Here is a 19,404-nt window from a genome sequence, read left to right on the forward strand (position 1 = left end):
ATTCTTGAGAATTCGATAAGAATACTAGTGTGGAGCTCAGAACATGAGAACTGTGGACAGATAGCGTGCTTCTTATGAACGAAGTTTTTAACGTTATGTTCATAATCTGTCCTTTCACTTGGACTTTCCCGTTATCTGCACAGTTAAAGCATACCTACAAATTCAAACTTAACAAGGAAACAACACTTGTTATGTTCTCGAAAAGAGGAAGCCCTTTTCTTTTAGTCGGTTTTAGACTGTTAGGTCATTGCAGGATACGTCAGAGATAAACTACAGCTCCCATCAGCCACCTTGTATACGGCGTCAAAGTTGCTGCTGGCCGACCAAGCACAGAAATCGACCAGTTCGCAGTTCAGGTCCCACGCATTACAGGTAAAGTGTCCAGCAAATGATATTCAATTGCAAAACAAATCAGATCGGCGCTTTATTTTTTGTCACACGTTGTTAAAATTGGGTTACGGTCTAATGTCACGAAATAGCAAAGTGACTGCCGTGAGTACCACTGTAGTAGCGAACGAGTTACCTAAGGAGCCGGATGAATGTTACACAATTAAGTTTTGTAACACCCTTGCAGCTGCATGTACTAAACAGCGACTCATTTCAGACGGCAGGCAAAGGTCTGCCAGCGTCGTGTGGATTTTGAAGTCGCATCGTTTAGTGAAATCAGGATTAGCCCACCGTTCACGACATTATCATCTTGGGCTGTGTTTGGTGGATTGTTTTGATAGCCGTCTTGCCTCTTCGCGTGAGTGCGTTCGTTTCCTGCTACGTATCTGTGCTGGCCAGTCGGTCATATCACAGCTCTTAAGGAAAGCTGCGAGGTTTGTAGAGCGAGTCCGCCGAACAGATTCCTGCTCTTGCATGTGCATTGTCTGTACACTGTAGGCCTACCCAAGCTGCACATTAGTAGCTGCAATAGTTTATGTAAGGACAACATAATCACCAGTGTGTTTCTTAATGTATGCAAGCAATTTTTCGCCTTCATTTATACTTGTTTGGAAAGTTTTATGTCTTGTATTATTGGATGGAAATTTTAATGCACAGCTTGTTTGCATTTGTGAAATGCTCCAAAAAATGAACCACCCTGTAGCAAACACCATCCTTCCTCCCTTCAACAGGTTCCTTCCTCATCCTCCAGCCATGCCTGAGGGACCAGAGCTGCACCTGGCCAGTCTGTTTGTGAACCGGGTGTGTGAGGGGGTCGTGTTCACGGGTGCTGTGGAGAAGTCGGAGGTCAGCAAGTGTCCAGAGGTGCCCTTCGCCTGCAATACCTACCGCATCAGTGCCACCTCCCGTGGGAAGGAGGTACGGCTCACCCTCACACCCTTCAAGGGTGAGGAAGGCAAGGGCAGGGCTAAGGCTGGGGTACCCCAGCCCATGGATGTGGTCTTTCGCTTTGGGATGTCGGGTTACTTCCGTTTCACGACCATCAAGGAGCTCCCCAAACACGCGCACCTGCGATTTTACACCAATGAGAAGCCATGCCAAGTGCTGAGCTACGTGGACCCCCGCAGGTTTGGCAGCTGGGTGCCCAATGGGACGTGGCAGACAGACAGGGGGCCCTGTGTCATGTCTGAATATCAGATCTTCAGGTGAGGGCCAGGTCAGGTCAGGATGGCTTATCCAGATCATTGGTCATACATTCACAGTAGCGTTGGGGTTTTAAAGGATGTGTTAATAGGTGTATAATGAACCTTGCAGGGACAACGTGCTGTCACACCTCTCAGATCGTGCCTTTGATAAGCCAATCTGCGAAGCTTTACTCAACCAGAAATACTTTAATGGGATTGGCAACTACCTACGGGCAGAGATTCTTTACAGGTAAGCCTTGACATGCACCCACTTCCATGTCTTACATGTACAAAAGAGCTACTTCCATTTGTTAAAGACTGACACAAAAAAATTGGTTTCACCATTTTTTCCTTTTGTAGGTCAAACATCCCACCTTTTGTTATGGCAAGAACAGTGCTAGAAGTACTTCAGCCCAGTGAACAGTCTGATTTGGACAAGAAGCCAACCAAAGAGGTGATAAAAGCCACAGAAGTCAGAGAATTGATGTTTTTGTCATTTCTGTGTAGCACTCTATTTGCCCTCTTGACATCCCTGTTTGCTGTTCTACGTAGAGGGTGAAGGTGAAGTCGGAAAGTCCAGATCTCCTGAGTTTGTGCCACACGGTTCCTCTGGAGGTGGTGAAGTTGGGTACAGTATAGCTGCTTTCTTTGACTGCATGAAATTGGTATAACCCTTCATGTAAGAATATCCCTGACATTCTTTGTCTTTAAAATTTGAATTTGCTCCATCCACATCATCATATAACAGGATGAGTATTAGTGTAGCCATTTACAAAGGGATTAGTCATCTGCTAGCTTTGGCTAAACCGCAAGCGCTTTTATTTTACTAATGGGGCAGACTCATTGCTCATGTCTCCCTCTCTGTCTTATTAACTGTGGTAGGTGGGAAAGGCTATGATCCTGAGAAGGCGGATTACTCAGTTTTAGTAGCATGGATGAAGTGTTATAATGTGGAGGGGATGAAGTCAGTGAGAGACCACAACGGGAGAACAATGTGGTTCAAGGTGAGAGAGTCTGTCACAGTTCTCCTGCTTCCAGATTCACTGCACCTGTTTCAATTAAAGCCCTTTTCTGTAAACTAAAGGAGGGGATCTGTCTCAGCTCACAAAAGAAAATGTATTGAAAACATATGGCATGACTTGATGTTTTTTTTTAAATTCTGTTAATTTTATTATAAGTGCAAAGACAAATTCCTAGCAGCTGTGCTTGGTATGGAAATGAAGTTGGTTGATTGTTGATAGCCCTCTATGGCATTTCATTTTAGGGAGATCCTGGCCCCATGGTCCCGAAAGGTAAGAAATATAAATTTCTCATCCCAAATAGATGGTTTTGAATGCAACAACAGCTGAATTAATAACTCTCGCATGTGTACAGAAGACCCTCTCTGTTCAGAGGGAGTATACTCTAGAAATCTCCATGAGTCGGAAATATTGTACTACACTCATAATAAAGAAGTGTGCCAAATGCGGATTTGTTCCACATACAAAACAATCACATAAAGTGATTAATTTGTCTGTTTCTGCAATGATACTGTACACATGAAATATGAAAATATATATATACTTTGTATTTTTTCATATATTGAGGCCCTTTGTGTGACCCAGGGATGATAAACCTAGTGAACAATATGTTGGGTATTATGAAATGTTTCCATTTCTGCACAGGTTCTAAATCTCCTAAAGCAAAGAAAGCAAAGAAGAGAATTAAGAAAGAGGAGGATGATGAGATTGACCACAAAAAGGTGAGAGGGGCAACTGTAGGTCCCAACTCTAAATTTCGACAACACTATCTGAAACGAGGTCTGACATCTTTGATCGTAACCTACACATGAAAAATCATCTGTGGGCAAGCAGAATAAGTCATGCAAGCCCAAGATAATTGTGTATGAGTTCATAATAAATGTCCAATTCCATTTGTAATGCTGTTGGATTTAATTGTATAAGCTGTCCTAGAGTAAGGTGTTGGCTGAATAACTATCATAATAATGACAGTCATTAATCATAATGGTGACATAAATGACTCTCTCTCTCATAGGTGTCGAAAAAGAAGCGAGCAGAAACGAAAAATAAAAAAGTGAAACAGGAAAATGGGGTCAAAAAGGAAAAGGAGGGGACCGGGAAGAGGACGGGACGAAAAAAAGGGCGAGGTGGACAGAACAAGCAAACAGTGACCCAGAGAGGGGCGAGTAAGAGGTCGAGCGCAGGCAGGAAGAGCACTGCAGCTGGAGCTGTAGGTGAGAACCCCTCCCCTTTGCAGCCCAAAGAGTGCAACAAGATATCTGCCAACAATGAAGTTACAGTCCAGCTCATTAACAGCCGGCACCTGCGTTTGTTTGCGTTTGTATGCTTACACATACAGTTAATTCAGGTTTATTTCTTTATTACAGTGCCTCGGAGGCAGAGTGGGCGAGTAACCAGGGGGAGCACCAAGCGGAACAGCTGAAGAGCGTGCCCACAGTGACAGCTTCAGAACGCAGACCAGATCTACAGCTACTACTTGCACCATTTTAATACTGTTTTGTTATATTTGTTATTGGTCTCTTTTTCTTAAAAAGACTTTTATAAAAAAAAAAAAAATGAACTCTGCGTTGTCTGCCTGCATTTCATGCACATTTACATTTTATATGGTTATTTGACTCTCTTATCAAAATAAATTACAAACTAGGAGTACAAAGTGCATATAATAAACTGGCAGGAACTTACAGAACACACCCAACCACATCCAAGCAGACACCTGTCCCCCACACAGTGCAGTGAATACTGCTACTGCAAACACATACATGTTATGTGAAATACACAAGTGCATAAGTTCATATGTGCAATACAGCAATACAAAATACTCTACAGTACTGGAGTAGAAGGACTACACAACTAATGGGATAATGAGTTAAGACTGGAGAGAGGAGCCAATATGCAATGTGAATAGGTGGGTCTTCAGCCTTTAAGAAGATGGCCAGTGATTCTGCTGTCCTGATCACCATGTGCAGCTTATTTTAAATTTTTGTTAATTGGGATAAAAAAAGGAAGTAACAATTGTTTGCTTAAGTTTTCATTATATTTTATTAAAATGCCAAAAGTACAGATTTTATTAAATTCAAAATAATTACTGGAAAAACACATTGCTGACAAAGTCAGGTCAGTTCACACATGTCAACTTGCTGGAATTTTTCCTCACAATTGATGCACCGGGTCCCATAACTATAACCGATTTCGTCATGACTTCTGGAGAGAAGGCTTCTAAACTCTGCTGAGACATGCTGAGGTTATGCTAATGGACTTCATTTTAGAATCAGCAGAAGGGACACAATTTGGAAGGGTGTGAAATTCAGATGAATCCCAGATTCTCCGACGGGTACAAGACGAGACAAATCAGGTCGCTCCAGAAGATCGCAGCTGAAAAGAGAGGGAGGCAAAGAGTTGTTGTTTTAAGATTTGCCTAGTTCCAAATACTGCTGGATTATATTTTCAGATTGCAGTTCTGTGGTGGACTGTACTCACTGCAAAGCCTCCCTAACTGGCAGTGAGGTAGTGAGGGTCACAGACACGCTGCTTCCGTGAGACTCATACAGTCGAGCGAGGAGTGCATCCTTCCGATCCTCCGCCTGTGGGACATGGACAACAGCATCACGTGCTGAGAAAGGAACTCTTATCGCTGGGTTATCAAAGGGGGTCGCTTCCTGTGACGCACCTGTTTGACGGTCTCTAGCACGACAGCGGGGGAGCTGACTGAGAACGCGCTCCATGAGAGGTCGAGGGGTGTGTCGGGGATCAGCCGCAGGGGGTAGTTGAGGTTGTACGCACACTGGATGACAGATGCATCCTGGAAGGAACCTGCAGGGCCGCACAGTGAGAGGAAAGCACTCCCAGTGACTCCAAATGCGGTCGTCAGCCACTCGGTTAAACGTCTCTAAATTTAGACTTACATTTATTCATTTGGCAGATGCTTTTATCCAAATGGACTTACAAGTGAGGCAGAGTACAACACAGGCAAAAAAAATAAGGAGTCTAAATACAACACAGTTCAAAACACCTGAAGGCCTACCTGTATGCGGCATCACTGCGTAGGTAAATTGATGATGCCCCATGTCAGCATTAGCATCAGGGGACTTTGGGGAACGAAGCCTTTGGGAGAAAACAGGGCACAGAAGTCACGGTTCCGTAGAGACGGTCTCACTGTTTTTAACGATCAAATCTATTATTGGGTAAAAATTGAAATACAATGGCAAGCAAGCTGCTTGACGTCACTGTGGTGAGCTTTAATGTAGTGCCGGTATCCCTGTGAGTCACGCTGCTGGGTGTGAGTAACCGCACCGGGAGACTCACAAAGACAGGGTCATGGTGTTCCCGAAAGTGAAGTAGCCATATTTGCAGTTGTTCAGAATGGCCACTCCAAAGCCATGCTCAGACAGATCCGCCCATTTGTGACCCCAAACCTGGGCAATGAAAATAAAGCACTCCTGTGTTACATAATCCTAGGATTTTACCCGGTTTTCCCATGATTAACATAGTGAATTCTCTGTTTGCTGCCTCTGACATTATGCTATGCTAGCAGCAACATGATGGTTTAAACCACTTAAGAGGTGATGAGCCATATTCTAGTTCAACACTATTGTTTCCCTTACTCATACACTGCCATAACATAACCATATAAGACCTTGCACTGCAAGTAAACTGAGTCATATCCTTCTCACACAATTACAGTACTTTTACATCTGTAACTGAGTCTAAATTGTCCCGGCTGTTAAACTTGTTGACATTGGTTTAAGTCTTTCAGTATTTCCCTTCAAACCCTTCCCTGTGTCACGAAAGGTACCCCTGTGCTGAGCGCTGCAGCTGCCCCTGACCCCTTTTTCCTGTGCCATGTACCTCGAAGCGGGCCCAGTCCCAGGAGGTGTTCCTGTGGGTGGGTCTCTGCAGGTGGCCAAACTGGATCTCGTAGGTGGCATTGGGACTGCGTACCCGCACAGGAAACTCCACCTTGAGGAACTTGTGCGATTCCGCCCAATCCACCTGGGGGTGAGGGTGTGGGGGGTAGCAAAACCAGCTCTTATTGTCAGACAGTGACCTTCAGGCTATTTATGAGATCTTATTTTAGAGACAGTTGTACCTTGTCCCATGCCCATGGATATTAGTTACTACTACTGCATACTGCTACAAAAATTGCTACACAACTTGGCAAGAGTAATTGTCTGGTGTTTTGCACTCAAGACTACTATCAAGTGACACACTGCCCTCACAGCCAGGTACTTACCTGTGTGGTGAACTTGAGGAAAGGACACATGGCATCCAGAATGATTTCCTGGGTGAGAGAGCTATTCCCACTGATCGACAGAGAGAACTTCACGCTGCCTCGCAGTCCCCCGCTGCTCACCACCTTGACAGGGCTTGCCACCTTAACCACGGGTTTCCTGCCAAGAGTGAGCCCAGCCCAAGCACTCAATCCCAGAGCCACACCAGAGCACATCCACCCCCGGCACAAGCCCCATCAGTAGCCTGCAGCATCTGCCTCAATGGCAGATAGCGGTCTCAATGCTCACTGCTGCCCTCACCTGGTCTGGAGGTGGTAGTCCATCACATCCCACGCGTCCCAGAACAGGGGGATGTCATCAAACAAAACAAACTGGTTCCCGCTGCAGCCGTCAGCAATGGCCTCTCTGACACCAACAGGAACGTACAGACAGAGATACAATTTTGTATGGAGTACCTATACACGCCCTTATGTAAATGAGAAATATTGCAGCAGGATGGCCTTACCTGTTTGCCTCCACCAAGCACAGGGAGACCAGGCGGCCTGTCGTATCTATAACCACACGCAGAATCCCGTTCTCCATGACGACGGTGCCATCAGCCTGCCAGCACACAACACAAGGATACAGCTCAGCCAATCAGCACAGAGCATAACGCCATATGCAATCGGTCTGTGAGCATGCACTGCCGCTACAGCACTGAGGCCATCTCCTGAATGCAGCGTGATTTCTCATTAAAGCTATTTGTAATATTATCAATATTCTTTTCTTTATTATTATTATTATTATTATTATTATTAATAAAATATAATGCAATATTACTAATACAACAGTACTGAATACCTGAACTGTGACAGACACCGGATGCACAGGCTGTGCAGAGTCATCGACCGGAGCAACACCAATACTGGGGACTTTAACAAAGGCTGGAAAAACAAAAAGAGCAATGTGGCTACACTATAAGACATATTCAAAAGCAAATTTCATATTCCATAAGACCAATACGAACAACTAATTTTAAAAAGACACAACTGCTGCGGACGCAACTTTGCCCTTCAAATACATTTTTTTTCCCAATCATCCACAAAGTGTCAATTTTTTCCAGCAGTGTCAAAAGCCACAGCACTGGTTCCCGTACCTAGCTGTGACTCAGCAGTGCCCCCTGGCAGTGAGATGACCTCACTGCGCTCCCATGGAAGGGTGTTCAGTGCAGCAGTAGTCCCACCCTCCTGCGCTTCTGCCCACAGTGCTCCACACGCCTCCTGCAGGAGCTTGCCCCCAGCTTGCCGGATGTCTGCAGCACAGAGACAACCAGACCGGACCTCAGACTAAGCATAACTTCTTGTCACTCTCATGCTTCTACTCCTTGCCAATCTTCAGAGAGGACACATGCCCTCTATGGGACATTTCATGTTTACAAACATATATTTTGTATATAAAATATTCAAACCGACTAGAGAGCACTGGTGCCTGGCTCGCCACTCCTGATTTTCACAGACTTCACAAATAAAATATCCCAGTTTAATTTGTTTGTTTCTTTGTCTTCATATAAACTGACAGCCCCAGTGTCTTCTCATCTCAACAAAAGTCTGCAAGTGAACATATAAATGGCTGAAAAATATATTACAGTGCATTGACTGGCTACCCTCTGGCCCAATCGGTTACCCTGGTAGTATTTCAAAGCATCTTGCACCACCAGCTCGATGCAGCTGCCTGGGAGCACATCATGGAACTGGTTGAGAAGTAGCAGCCTTCAACACAAAACACACAAAGCAGAGACAGAGATAACCAGGTATAAATAAAGCGGACCGCTTCAGGTAACATAAAACAAGATGAAGAAGTCAACATCAGTTTGTTTGCGGTGAGCGAATGTCAGTTTTCCTAAGGCTTTTGTTTGAGTTCAGCACTCAGACCACTGGCAGACTCTTAGTGAAGCGCACAAAACTATTACCCTGGTATACATAAGGACCTTGACTGTGTTACAGAGCTGCAAGGACAGCTATGTACCATCATTTGAGAATATTACAGTGCTGGTCAAAAACTGGCACAAGCCATTTCAGCGCCCAGTTTTCAATGCTCACTTTTGGCAAAATTAATGAATACATGGGGGGGGGGGGGGTGCTCAACAGATGCTTGTGGTTGAAGCTTGTCTGTCTCTCTGCCACCATGGTGCAGCCCCACACATATACCTCCACAGCTCCTGCAGTTTGCTGGATGGATACTGGAAGGTCTGGCTTCGGCACAGTGCCAGACTGCTGACCACCTCAATGTCATGAAGCAAGGCCTGGCATTGACGGTTGCCCAGCTTAATCTGCAGACAGACAGACACAGAGTCTGACAGGCGCTGTTTTTTGTAGTTGTTATGGCTAGCTAGTGACTGTTTCCAAGGACTTCTGTAGTGATAGTAAAAGTTCCCGTCGAATGCATATTATGTCAAGCACCACAACATTTTTTTTTTAAGTTAAATGGCTTTGAATGACCAGGGCACACAATGCTGCTACTATTAAAATAAGATTTAAAAACTACATTTGGTGAAAACTGTACAGTACAGCCAGTATAAACTTTGGGTACAATGTTACGTTTTTCTTAATGACATCTAGTCACATGCTATATAAGTGTGATTTGTAGTTAACAATGAAACTCAAACGCATATTCATCCAATTTGCTAAATGTGCTTCCCACAGTACTTTATCATGACTGTAAGAGGACATCACAGTAACACCAGTGCCATTTCTAAAATAAGCACCTGAAGACACAAACATTTCAACCCTTGGAGCCTCCTTCAGCAGGTGCCTGTTAGCAACTTTTAGCCCACACCTGTGCCTGAGTAGTGTAGGTGCCGTTGTGAAGTTCTAGGAAGAGCTCTCCAGTCCAGGAGCAGAGAAGATCCTTGTTAGCCTCAAGCTCGGAGAAAAGTCTGTCAGGACTGGACATCTGAACCCTGAGGGACAGAGCAGCAGCCTGAGTGTAGGGGTCTATTGTTGTACCCAGACAAAAGCAAAGCTAAATGCATTTGGCTGACAACCTCCAGGATGTGAGGTAACTGCATATGTGTATGACAAAGGTTAAAAACACACCATTTTATTATTTAACTCTCCCAAGTGTTCTATTACATTATGTTAGTCATTCGGAGTCTCAGATAACCCCTGCCCGAGCTGGCTCATTATATCATATGCTGAAGTTTGTACTGGCTGGGACATATATTGTAGATAGGTGATGAGTCACTTTCATTCAACCGTCACTCAGGAACTCACTTGGGCAGGCCATCTGTGTCCTGGACTCGCTGGAGTCGGTCCAGCATAAGTTGGGTGGGGCCTCCACCCCCATCCCCGAAACCAAACAGGAGTGCGCTGTGATTGGCTCTTCCTTTGTCCTTATTGTTTTTCAAAGTGTTGATCAGCTGTGGACAGAAGGCAAAGGGGCACAAGAACATTACTGCCATTCACTCAAGCAGTCACATTCTCTCCTGAGGGATTCAAACAAACACATCCATCACCATCTACACTAGATGTGCACCACCAAGTGACCGTAAGGGCCACATCCGTATACTGGGTTCAGGTCCGCATTTGTGCTTATTGCTGTTTTTTTTTTTTAGCTCAATAATTTCATTAACTGATTGTATGAACTAAGACAGAGTCTCTTCATGGACCGCGTCTGTCAGAACAGGAAAAGTCACTCACATCCTCCACTTTGCCCTTCATCTCGTAGGAGTTCCCAGGGGGGAAGTGGGTAAGGACCCGAGAGCCATCCAGCCCTTCCCAGAAGAAGGTGTTATGCTTGTATTACAAAAAAAAAATCACACACATTGCGTACAGAGCTGTAATGGTCATTCTGTGAGGAATACCTAAAACACAGAGATCCCAGCTAAAAGTCTACCAAACTACCACATGTGAAAACCTCAACTACATCAGTTGCATACATTATTTTATCCCCTCACAATCTAGAAATGTTCACACAATGACTATTCAATAAGATCTGTAATGTGTTATTGTTCAATTTTGATTGAGCAGATGGACATATGGCAAAACAGCCGTTGTAGATACATCTTGCGAAGTGTCTGAGCGTAGGGTGGCAGTGTAGCATAGTGGTTAAGGAGCAGGACTCGTAACCGAAAGGTTGCCGGTTCGATCCCCGCTGGGACACTGCTGCTGTACCCTTGGGCAAGGTACTTAATCCACAGTTGCCTCAGTAAATATCCAGCTGTATAAATGGATAACATTGTAAAGAACTGTAACCTATGTAAGTCGCTTTGGATAAAAGTGTCTGCTAAATGAATAAATGTAAATGTAAAACCCATCGAGGCTGTGCTTTATTAGATGGCGTGGGGGCATTTTTTGCCAAACCACGACCCACCTGCCCTGCTTGCCGAAGGACAGTTCTTACCGGGAAGGTGTTGACCAGATTCCAGCTGAGTTTCTGGGTCAGAAACCGTGTGATCCCACAGCCCTGCATGATCTGAGGGAGCTGCGCAGAGTAGCCAAATGTGTCCGGCAACCAGAACTACAAGACAGCGTAGACAGGGGTGCTGAAATAATTACGGTTTACACACTATTTTACCTTTTACAGACTTACTGTCTCAAGAGATAAACACAGGCATTAGAGCTTGGAGGAATTCTGCAGAGAGCTCAATCTCCTCAATGAGCTTGATGACTGATGGCAAGCCAAGAAACCCAAGTTGATTCATGTTTTAAATTCAGATAAGTTCAGCCAGACTTCTTCCAACTGTGGTATGAGAAATACCACATTCAGCATTTTTTAATATGTGTATGAGTAAATGAAGAAGTATGGCTCAACTTGTCATCAGGGGAACATGATGTTCAAAAATATACATTAAATTCTGGCAAGCCTATTCACAGACGTTAGATGGAAGGAGAAGACAAAATTATCTCTCTGGTCAGAATGCATGCAGCCTGTACCTCTTTGCAGTAGCTCCCAAACTCTTTATGGAAGAAACGCTGCCCTTCTAAAAACTGTCTGACCATTGCCTCCCCTGAGGGCAGATTTCCATCCTGCAAGAGAGAAACAGATGGGACAGCTCTCATTTTATGCATAAAGACAACATGACTTCAGAACACCCTAATGATAAAGAAAAAAAAAACAGATCTATGATATTGCAAGAATCTACGAAAACCCTTCCAATTTTACACTTAACATTCACTGTCAAAATATTCCAGGGTATTATGAAATGGTACCAACAAGTTATATGATGTCAAATTATGTGTAATTTTGTTACCATTTCCACCCAAGTGCCGCCAACTGGGATAAACTGCCCCCTTTGCACAAAGCTCTGGATTTGTGTGAAAAGGCCTGGGTAATGGCTCTTCACCCACTCAAATTGCTGAGCCTGTAGGCAAAACACTGGGAGGTCAGGCATCCAAGCACAAAACGTGAGTGCCAAGAGGCTCCGTGCAGGTGAGATTAGGGTTCTGTTATACCTGGGAACAGGTGAAAACAAACTCTGGGTTCTTCTCCATGAGGCGAATCACAGTCACCCAGCTGCGAGCACACTTCCGGATTGTCTCCTCGTAAGGCCAAAGCCAGGCTGTGAGGATGCAGGAGTTACAAGTGCTGTTAGGGCACGGGGCTGGAATTGGCTGGAATACAATATATGAAATCATGAAGTACTAGTAACTAGTGTTTAGTGGCAGAAAATATCCATAATGGGTCTTTACCAAAGACCTCAGCTATGGCATATGAGTATAATGTTTGTGGGGGGGGGGGGGGGGGGTATCACGGGTGTGAGATATCTGTGCAGACCTGAGTCAATGTGACAGTGGCCCATGGCGTGGACAATGTGCTGGCTCTGGCCGTTCCGCTGGCTGAAGAACCTCTGGGCCAGACTGCGGGAAGCAGGGAAGGAGCCGGGCTCGGCAGGGTTGCACAGGTTCACCATCTCGTTTACCGTAAACAACGCCTGGTACCCACGCTGATTATCCTCACCCAGGCACTGACAGCACAGAATTTTTTTTTTTTTTAAAAATCAATCAGGGGAACAGCTGGAGTCACATACACATGCCTGATACTGCTTCCCCTGAAAACACTGTACGAGATAGCTTTTATGACAGAGGTATATGAAGGGAAAACATTTTCTTGACCGTTTGTCATACCTTTACAATATCCACAAGCATCTCGATGTCGGTCGTAAGATCTCGAACATCCTGGTTGAAGACAACAAGTTCTGCCTTTTGAATGGTGTACTTCCGGTTAGGGTCTGGGGGCCCTATCGAGGTGCCCTGCCCTGCCCCGAACAGCCCATTACAGGCCATCTCCACATAGAGGGTGACACTGTGACACAATAAAAGATAGAACAGCACCAGTCAATTCCCCAATGGCTCTTTCACTATGCAGATAGCCATCTCATCACAAACAGCAAAATATGCTCTTCGGCAGGGACATATCATTATCTTTGTGATCTAGCCTGTTCTTACATAAAAGATTATTATTCACTTATGAAACCTGACCATGGCAAGGCAGTGTTTGATGTCACAGAGCACAGAATTCCTAAATCAATGCTATAACACTATCTCATCAACAGCTGCAATATGTCAACATTATTCATTTTATTTAGTTTATGTGGCAGATCGACTTAACTTGAATGACTTACAAGGCATGCATATTGCATGACATGACAATATAAAACACACAGCACAGGTGACACAAATAGCAATAGCACACAGAACATCCAGAATTAAAGTAAAAAGGAGTCAAGTTGAAAAACAACTAAATGCATGTACAGTAATAACTGTAACCAGACAGTGCTCAGCAAATATCCTGAAGAGCAGTATATGTCATGCTAAAGGGAAAAAGAACTGAATATAGCAAAAGGGAGCTCAGATAACTACTCACAAACCCTGCGCCATTTACTGTACCTGTGTGGTTCATCATCCTGCAGACACTCTGTCAGGACATAACTGGTCTTCTCACCCTCTTTTGTTAACCCCTGCGAATAAGAGACAACTACACATGTCCTCACAGTAATAAAAACACGGGGAGATGCACTTCTCGACAGAGTGCAGACCTGTCATTAATGCTCCCTGCTCTTCTGACAGAACAGGCCTGTAACTCAACTAACACATACCAATGTTCACTGGGGACCAGTCATGCCAACCCAACATTTGTTAGCTTGCTTTTTCTAACCTTACCTGTACTGGCAGTCCATCTCTCCAGACCAAGCCTTCTGCATCACTCTCCCATCTGAGATGTACCTGTCTCCCTCTCCAGGCATCAGGGATGGTCAACGACACCTTAAACCAGCATGTCCACCACCTGTCAAAGGAAAGATGCTTCTGTTTCCCTGATTGGTGCAGGCACAGTTATGAATAAATTAATCTTTTTCACTCTGCTAGTAAACTCTGAAACCTGTACGATTTATTTTTTACTTGAAATAAAAGTGAGAGCATTTTTTCTCATTTCTGTACTTGTCTTTGTGCCAACTCAGGTCAATGTATTGCGTGATATAAAAATCAGAGTTTAAAATGTGCTGTTAACATCAGAACCAGCAAGGCCTGCGGGCCTGCGGAATTACCACAATTAGTTATTGCAGTCAGTAGTGGAGCGACCGGGGGGCAGAGGGTGCGGCTGCCCCGGGGCCATGGTTCTGCCCATTAACAAAGGGGCCCACCTTGGGCCCAATCTGCCTGACTGAACATGCATTTTTATTGTTTAGTTTAATATTTTGAATAAAGTTTGTTCGTGTGTCTTGATTGCTGCAAAAAAAAAGTCATGGCGTAATGGTTTCGACTGACCTCTAGCTAACTTTCTCGCCGCAATATTTATTTTGAATGAACAGAGACACAATAAAGTTACAGAAAACTTTATTCGCTGTCCAGTATCCTTGTGTAAGTGTACAAACAGAAAAATTACGCCCCCTGTTCGAGTCCCAAAGTAGGAACTAGGCGATCGCCAGCTGTCTTATTTCTTTCTGCCACTCAGTGGGTGTAACCCGCAGTGTTGTACTCTGCCTCACTTGTAAGTCGCTTTGGATAAAAGCGTCTGCTAAATGAATAAATGTACATGTAAATGTGCATATTATTGCTTGGCTTTTATTTACTTTATGTTACACTGTAAATGTGATGGCTGAGTCTCCTCCCTCCCTCTGTGGGTACAATCTCCGCTGAGATTCATACAACACACTCCCCCGAGAAAGCTGAAAACTCATCTCGTCAAGCTTTATCTTTAGTCTACCTTCCTCTCTATCTATAGTATATATATCCCTTTTTTCTATTAAAAAAACACTCTACACTAGTTTAGCACTTAACACAGTATCTTACTGACCTCTTGTAGTAGTAGTTTTCGATAACTTTTCTTACATTACATTACAATATTGGCATTGAGCAGACGCTCTTATCAAAAATGACTTTCATCAATTACAGGTTTTTACAATGTTATCCATGTATACAGCTGGATATTTACTGAGGCAACTGTGGATTAAGTACCTTGCGCAAGGGTACAGCAGCAGTACCCCTGTTGGGGAATCGAACCACCAACCTTTTGGTTATGAGTCCTACTCCTTAACCACTATGCTACACTACTCTTAGCATTGTGATGCACGTATTTGGAAATCGCTCTGGGCAAGAACAACACTACAGGAACAGTTGGGGTCCCTAATATGGAGAGCTCTGGAACGCCAAGGATGAGGGGCCCTTTGACTGTGAAACCACCTATGAATCAATGGATGAGCAACCACAACACCATGGCAAAGGGTGCAGCTGGAGGAACAGGAAGGGTGTGCCTTTGTCCCACTTTTCTCAGACCAAGGAAAGACAGACCAAGGCCAGATAGGGAGATAGGAGCCCAGCGGTTCAGCATGCACACACAGGAGACCAGCCTGACCACGGTTGCGAATGCAGACCACACATACATGTTTACTCAATTCATATTTGTACTCATACATAATAATTCACATGTTGCATATTTATTTCTCCAAAGCTAACCAAGTAACCAATGAAGCTCATATGAATCACGTTACAGCAAAGGCTGTCCAATGATTATTCGGGGGCGGGATGGACGCCTCCTGAATAAGATCTTTGTAACCTCTTGCCCCCTCAGAAAGCCTACGAGAAACTACTGAGTTGGTGTCAGTGTATCTCTGTGTTTTGTCTCAAGCTTAGACCTCAACCTCTGCCATCCCTGAGGGCGCTTCAACTACTCTGAGGGAGAAAAAGAACACTGAAGGCTTCAATATGGTGTCAGCAGTGGGATTGTTACAGGGAAAAGGTGTGAAATTATATTTTATCATTTTGTATGCACTTTTCTATTGGGGAGGTGCTTTATGCGGTAGTGCCTGCTTCATTAACCCGTGTGATAACATAGCCCAAAAATTCTAAAGGCGAGTCAGTCAAGCCGTGCTGTTGTGGGAGGGAGAGAAGACATTATGAGTATTGAATACAGTGAATTTATGTGAGTATTAATTCTAATAAGCAGCTATTATCAAATAACACAATTTGTGCATGTATCAATTCTAATTGGCATTTAATGGTAACCTGGTGCCTCACTGTCCCTGCTTGTCACTCTGTGCTTTTCTGTATTTTGTGTCATGTAGCTAAATAGGTATGGAGCAAGGCTAAGAAAAGGTCTAATGGTTATGAGGAAGGAGAGTAAGGTAGGCCAAAAGCTCTTCAGGCTGCTGAAGGATTGACAGCAAGGACCAAACTTGGTTCCCGTGGCACCTTTTTCACATCTCCAGCTGTCTCTTTTTATTAGGGATGGCTGGAGACAGATGCCCGAGCTTTTATCCTGGCCCTGTGAGACATGTTTCACATGGAAAGCACAGTGTAGAGAACACAAAGCTTCAGAATCTAATAACAGAGGGTTAATGGGACCACTTTGACAACTTTTACCTGGAACTGCAATGCCTCCTGGGTTTGAGGACCGTAACATGGAATTCTGTGCAGGTGAGAACCCAAAAAACCTGATGTAACCCCCTGGGTATTACACGGACCGCAAGTGGGTCGGCATGGAGAAACAGACTGAGTGCAATGGGACCCTGTACCCTGAAGAAGAGGATCCACAATATAGGGAGGAGGCGGGCCGGAGACTCTCTCAGTCACTCCAGACTCCTAACCAGTGGGAGTGACACTGGGAAACACCATCCGACACGAGCAACACTTGGCCAACCAACTGCGTCATCTCTGGCTAATCCAGGAGACAACAACATGTGGAGCAAAGGCCAGGAAAACTGCTCCAGCAGACAAGGGGTACTTCACTTGTGGTAGGGAGGTCTATGACATTTCCAAATGATGCACCACCAGCTGAAACCAGACTTCTCCTGTGACTTTCAGAAAAAGCTTAGGAGGTGCAGTCAAGACTACACAGAAAGGGAACTTAAAGCTCCAAAGCAATCTGAATTGCATGAAATATGGACATTGGTAATGTTTAAAATAAAAAAAAAAAAGTTGTGGGGGCACTGGAGGGGAGGTGGCAAGGACAATATGAGGTACTGGTTGCTACTGAGATGTTTGTGTGCAAAAAAGAAACTGTTGAGGGGGCCCAAAGTGGAGACAGAGGTCCCAGATTAAGACTGTGAAAATAAGGCCCACACAATAGGCCCACTCTCTGTACCCCAAGGCCGGGGACAGCGACAATGTGACAGCTACAGAGGCCGCGGTGGCTAGAGGCAACTGAAACGTTAACTACTGTTGTTTACCTCCACAGGGAAGGCTGATGAAGACTGTGTGAAAGTTGAGATAGAGGAGACGCTCCTGTGCGAAAGTAAGTCCCTAATTCAATCTCTTCAAGATGGAACCTAGTAGCATCCGGACCAGAGGCTGAACTAATTGGGCACCTGTGGGGAGAGCCCACCAGCCCCCCCCCCGCAGGGCCAAAACAACCAGGGAACAAACAGAAACACTACATTTTAGATGCATGCTTTTAAATTGACAGGACATCAGGATGTGTTACAAAGTCTAAAGAAGTTTAGCATGATTGGTAATGCTACACTTAAAAGAGTAGAGTCTAGAAAGTGACTGGGGTAGTGGTCTTAATAAAATAAAACATTCTTTTCAAATCCCTGGTTGCAATCTTTTCCTCCAACATTAAACAACTGCAAAACACTCCTGGAGGAGTTTATTTTAGATGTGGCCATACTAGTTGCTTGTTGAAGTGGACCATGTTTCGGTGCCCCGTTCAGTGAGCCACAAAGGATTCTGGACTTTACTGTGTTAAAATAGCGATGCTGCATCTGCTCTGCTAATGCAAATCGTTCTACTCTGACCAAATGCTTGCCACTTGAAACCAAGCATCCTAACAACCCCGCGTAACAGTCGATCCATTTCCCATTTTAGAGGGATATTCACCAACTGTAAACATCCCACTTATCTTCCTACAAGCTGAAGAGAAGCTGGATGACGAGGAGACGGAGATCGAAGGTCATCAGCTCGGCGCCGACCAGCAGGAGGCCGTCCTGTTTATGGTGTTCTCACACACCACGTATGGATGTTTGCTCATACTCATATTCATACTCATGATAATCCACATGCTGCACATTTACTAAAGATTCCAAGCACCCAATGAAGATCACACAGCTCACATTACAAGGTTAGCCAATGACTGTTAGGGGGTGGGGTGTATCCCTTCCCAAGAAGACCGATGTAAGCTCTTGCCCCTTTCAGGGTCCTGTGAAACTAATGAGCTGTCACTTATGAGAACTAATCAATAAACAATAATCAATAAACTAATCAATTGTGATCGGAATAAACCAGCTTTTGTCTCAAGCTAAAACCTCAGCCTCTGCTGTCCCTGACTGTGCGTCAACAATTATAAGGGAGAAAAATTATTTTTAAGTTGCAAATGTAGCTTACTCTACGGACACTCAAGGATGCTATACTTACGTAGGTCCAAAGCTGTCGCCAATGCTGCATGGCTGAAACTTCTGTTGCACGGCTTCTGAGAATGGAATACGTTTTGCAGACAGGAAGCAAGAAATTGATTCTAAGGGGCATGTTTCTCCGTACAGCCTGAGAAGAAAAAGATATTAAAATTATATCGACATAAGAGGTCACGGATTCAGGTGCACGTGCAAAAACAATAAATAGTGTAATGGTTGGTCTCCATTAAGGCAATACTGCAGCATTAGAATACGCATCTCAGTCGCTATAAGAATAACAGCCTTCCTATATACTGGCTTCCTACCTGTGCCTGCATCAGGTGCAAAGGTCTGAGACTGAGACCGAGTTTCGAATGTGACTTTCGAATTTAACATATTTAACTAGCCGTAAGCGCTCGTGCTGCACGAACCTGCACGCATTTGCCATTTTTGACGGCGATGTCTGACAGTTCTAAGTCATTACTTTGCTTTGGTTAATTAAAGCTTAATGGTTTGGTGAGCTTAATGCAGGAAGCAAAGATAATGAGAGCTTTCTAAGTTTACCTTCCTCTGAGATTGCAATCGGTGAAATAAACTTCAGAAACAAACTTCTCAGCTCGTTCCAAAAGGGTGCGCCGGTTTTTCAATACCGGTTGGTGGTACATGGTGAATACCACTGATTTCAAGAGATAAGGTAACTACCCTTAGAATTAACACACAATCAATGCACAGTAGTAGGCAGCTTCTTTTGCTACGGCAGTACACGGCTGACGTTGACTTACCCG

At 44.4% G+C, this 19,404-nt stretch overlaps 2 protein-coding genes across 3 annotated transcripts; one reads left to right on the forward strand and one right to left on the reverse strand.

Annotated features, from left to right (window-relative positions):
- The first annotated feature begins 313 nt into the window (after window positions 1–313).
- Window positions 314–4,066, forward strand: neil1 (nei-like DNA glycosylase 1). Of its 2 annotated transcripts, none has more exons than XM_036535656.1 (10): window positions 314–372; window positions 1,119–1,592; window positions 1,702–1,821; window positions 1,932–2,025; window positions 2,124–2,199; window positions 2,454–2,575; window positions 2,836–2,863; window positions 3,236–3,312; window positions 3,606–3,804; window positions 3,958–4,066. In XM_036535656.1, the coding sequence occupies exons 2-10, from the start codon at window positions 1,141–1,143 to the stop codon at window positions 4,011–4,013; spliced, it is 1,224 nt and encodes a 407-aa protein (XP_036391549.1). In that variant the 5' UTR covers window positions 314–372; window positions 1,119–1,140; the 3' UTR covers window positions 4,014–4,066. The 2 variants fall into 2 exon arrangements, with proteins under 2 accessions (XP_036391549.1, XP_036391548.1); XM_036535655.1 differs by lacking the exon at window positions 314–372 and adding an exon at window positions 606–821.
- A 646-nt stretch (window positions 4,067–4,712) lies between these two features.
- man2c1 (mannosidase, alpha, class 2C, member 1) lies at window positions 4,713–19,389 on the reverse strand. The gene is made up of 26 exons (XM_036535216.1): window positions 19,184–19,389; window positions 18,645–18,770; window positions 13,959–14,082; window positions 13,686–13,756; window positions 12,924–13,101; window positions 12,574–12,763; window positions 12,252–12,358; window positions 12,050–12,160; window positions 11,733–11,825; window positions 11,200–11,316; window positions 10,497–10,592; window positions 10,071–10,216; window positions 9,634–9,757; window positions 9,006–9,127; window positions 8,482–8,567; window positions 7,955–8,110; window positions 7,660–7,742; window positions 7,325–7,419; window positions 7,120–7,224; window positions 6,822–6,978; window positions 6,437–6,580; window positions 5,894–6,003; window positions 5,613–5,692; window positions 5,259–5,401; window positions 5,069–5,172; window positions 4,713–4,963 (listed from the first exon to the last, which is right to left on the reverse strand). Exons 1-26 carry the CDS (start codon window positions 19,282–19,284, stop codon window positions 4,849–4,851), a joined length of 3,084 nt encoding a protein of 1,027 aa, XP_036391109.1. The 5' UTR covers window positions 19,285–19,389; the 3' UTR covers window positions 4,713–4,848.
- Between the last annotated feature and the right edge of the window lie 15 nt (window positions 19,390–19,404).

The sequence above is a fragment of the Megalops cyprinoides genome, chromosome 8 (genome assembly GCF_013368585.1).
Source record: "Megalops cyprinoides isolate fMegCyp1 chromosome 8, fMegCyp1.pri, whole genome shotgun sequence".
Taxonomy (NCBI): Eukaryota; Metazoa; Chordata; class Actinopteri; order Elopiformes; family Megalopidae; genus Megalops; species Megalops cyprinoides.

Excerpts from the sequence above, each read along its gene's own strand:
- neil1 (XM_036535656.1), top strand. The coding sequence starts at position 1,141 with ATGCCTGAGGGACCAGAGCTGCACCTGGCCAGTCTGTTTGTGAACCGG. Across the intron at positions 2,200-2,453 it reads TCTGGAGGTGGTGAAGTTGG|GTGGGAAAGGCTATGATCCT; the intron begins GTACAGTATAGC and ends TAACTGTGGTAG. Across the intron at positions 2,576-2,835 it reads GGAGAACAATGTGGTTCAAG|GGAGATCCTGGCCCCATGGT; the intron begins GTGAGAGAGTCT and ends ATTTCATTTTAG.
- man2c1 (XM_036535216.1), bottom strand. The coding sequence starts at position 19,284 with ATGTACCACCAACCGGTATTGAAAAACCGGCGCACCCTTTTGGAACGA. Across the intron at positions 6,581-6,821 it reads TCCTCAAGTTCACCACACAG|GTGGATTGGGCGGAATCGCA; the intron begins GTAAGTACCTGG and ends CCTCACCCCCAG. Across the intron at positions 6,004-6,436 it reads GGGACTGGGCCCGCTTCGAG|GTTTGGGGTCACAAATGGGC; the intron begins GTACATGGCACA and ends TTCATTGCCCAG.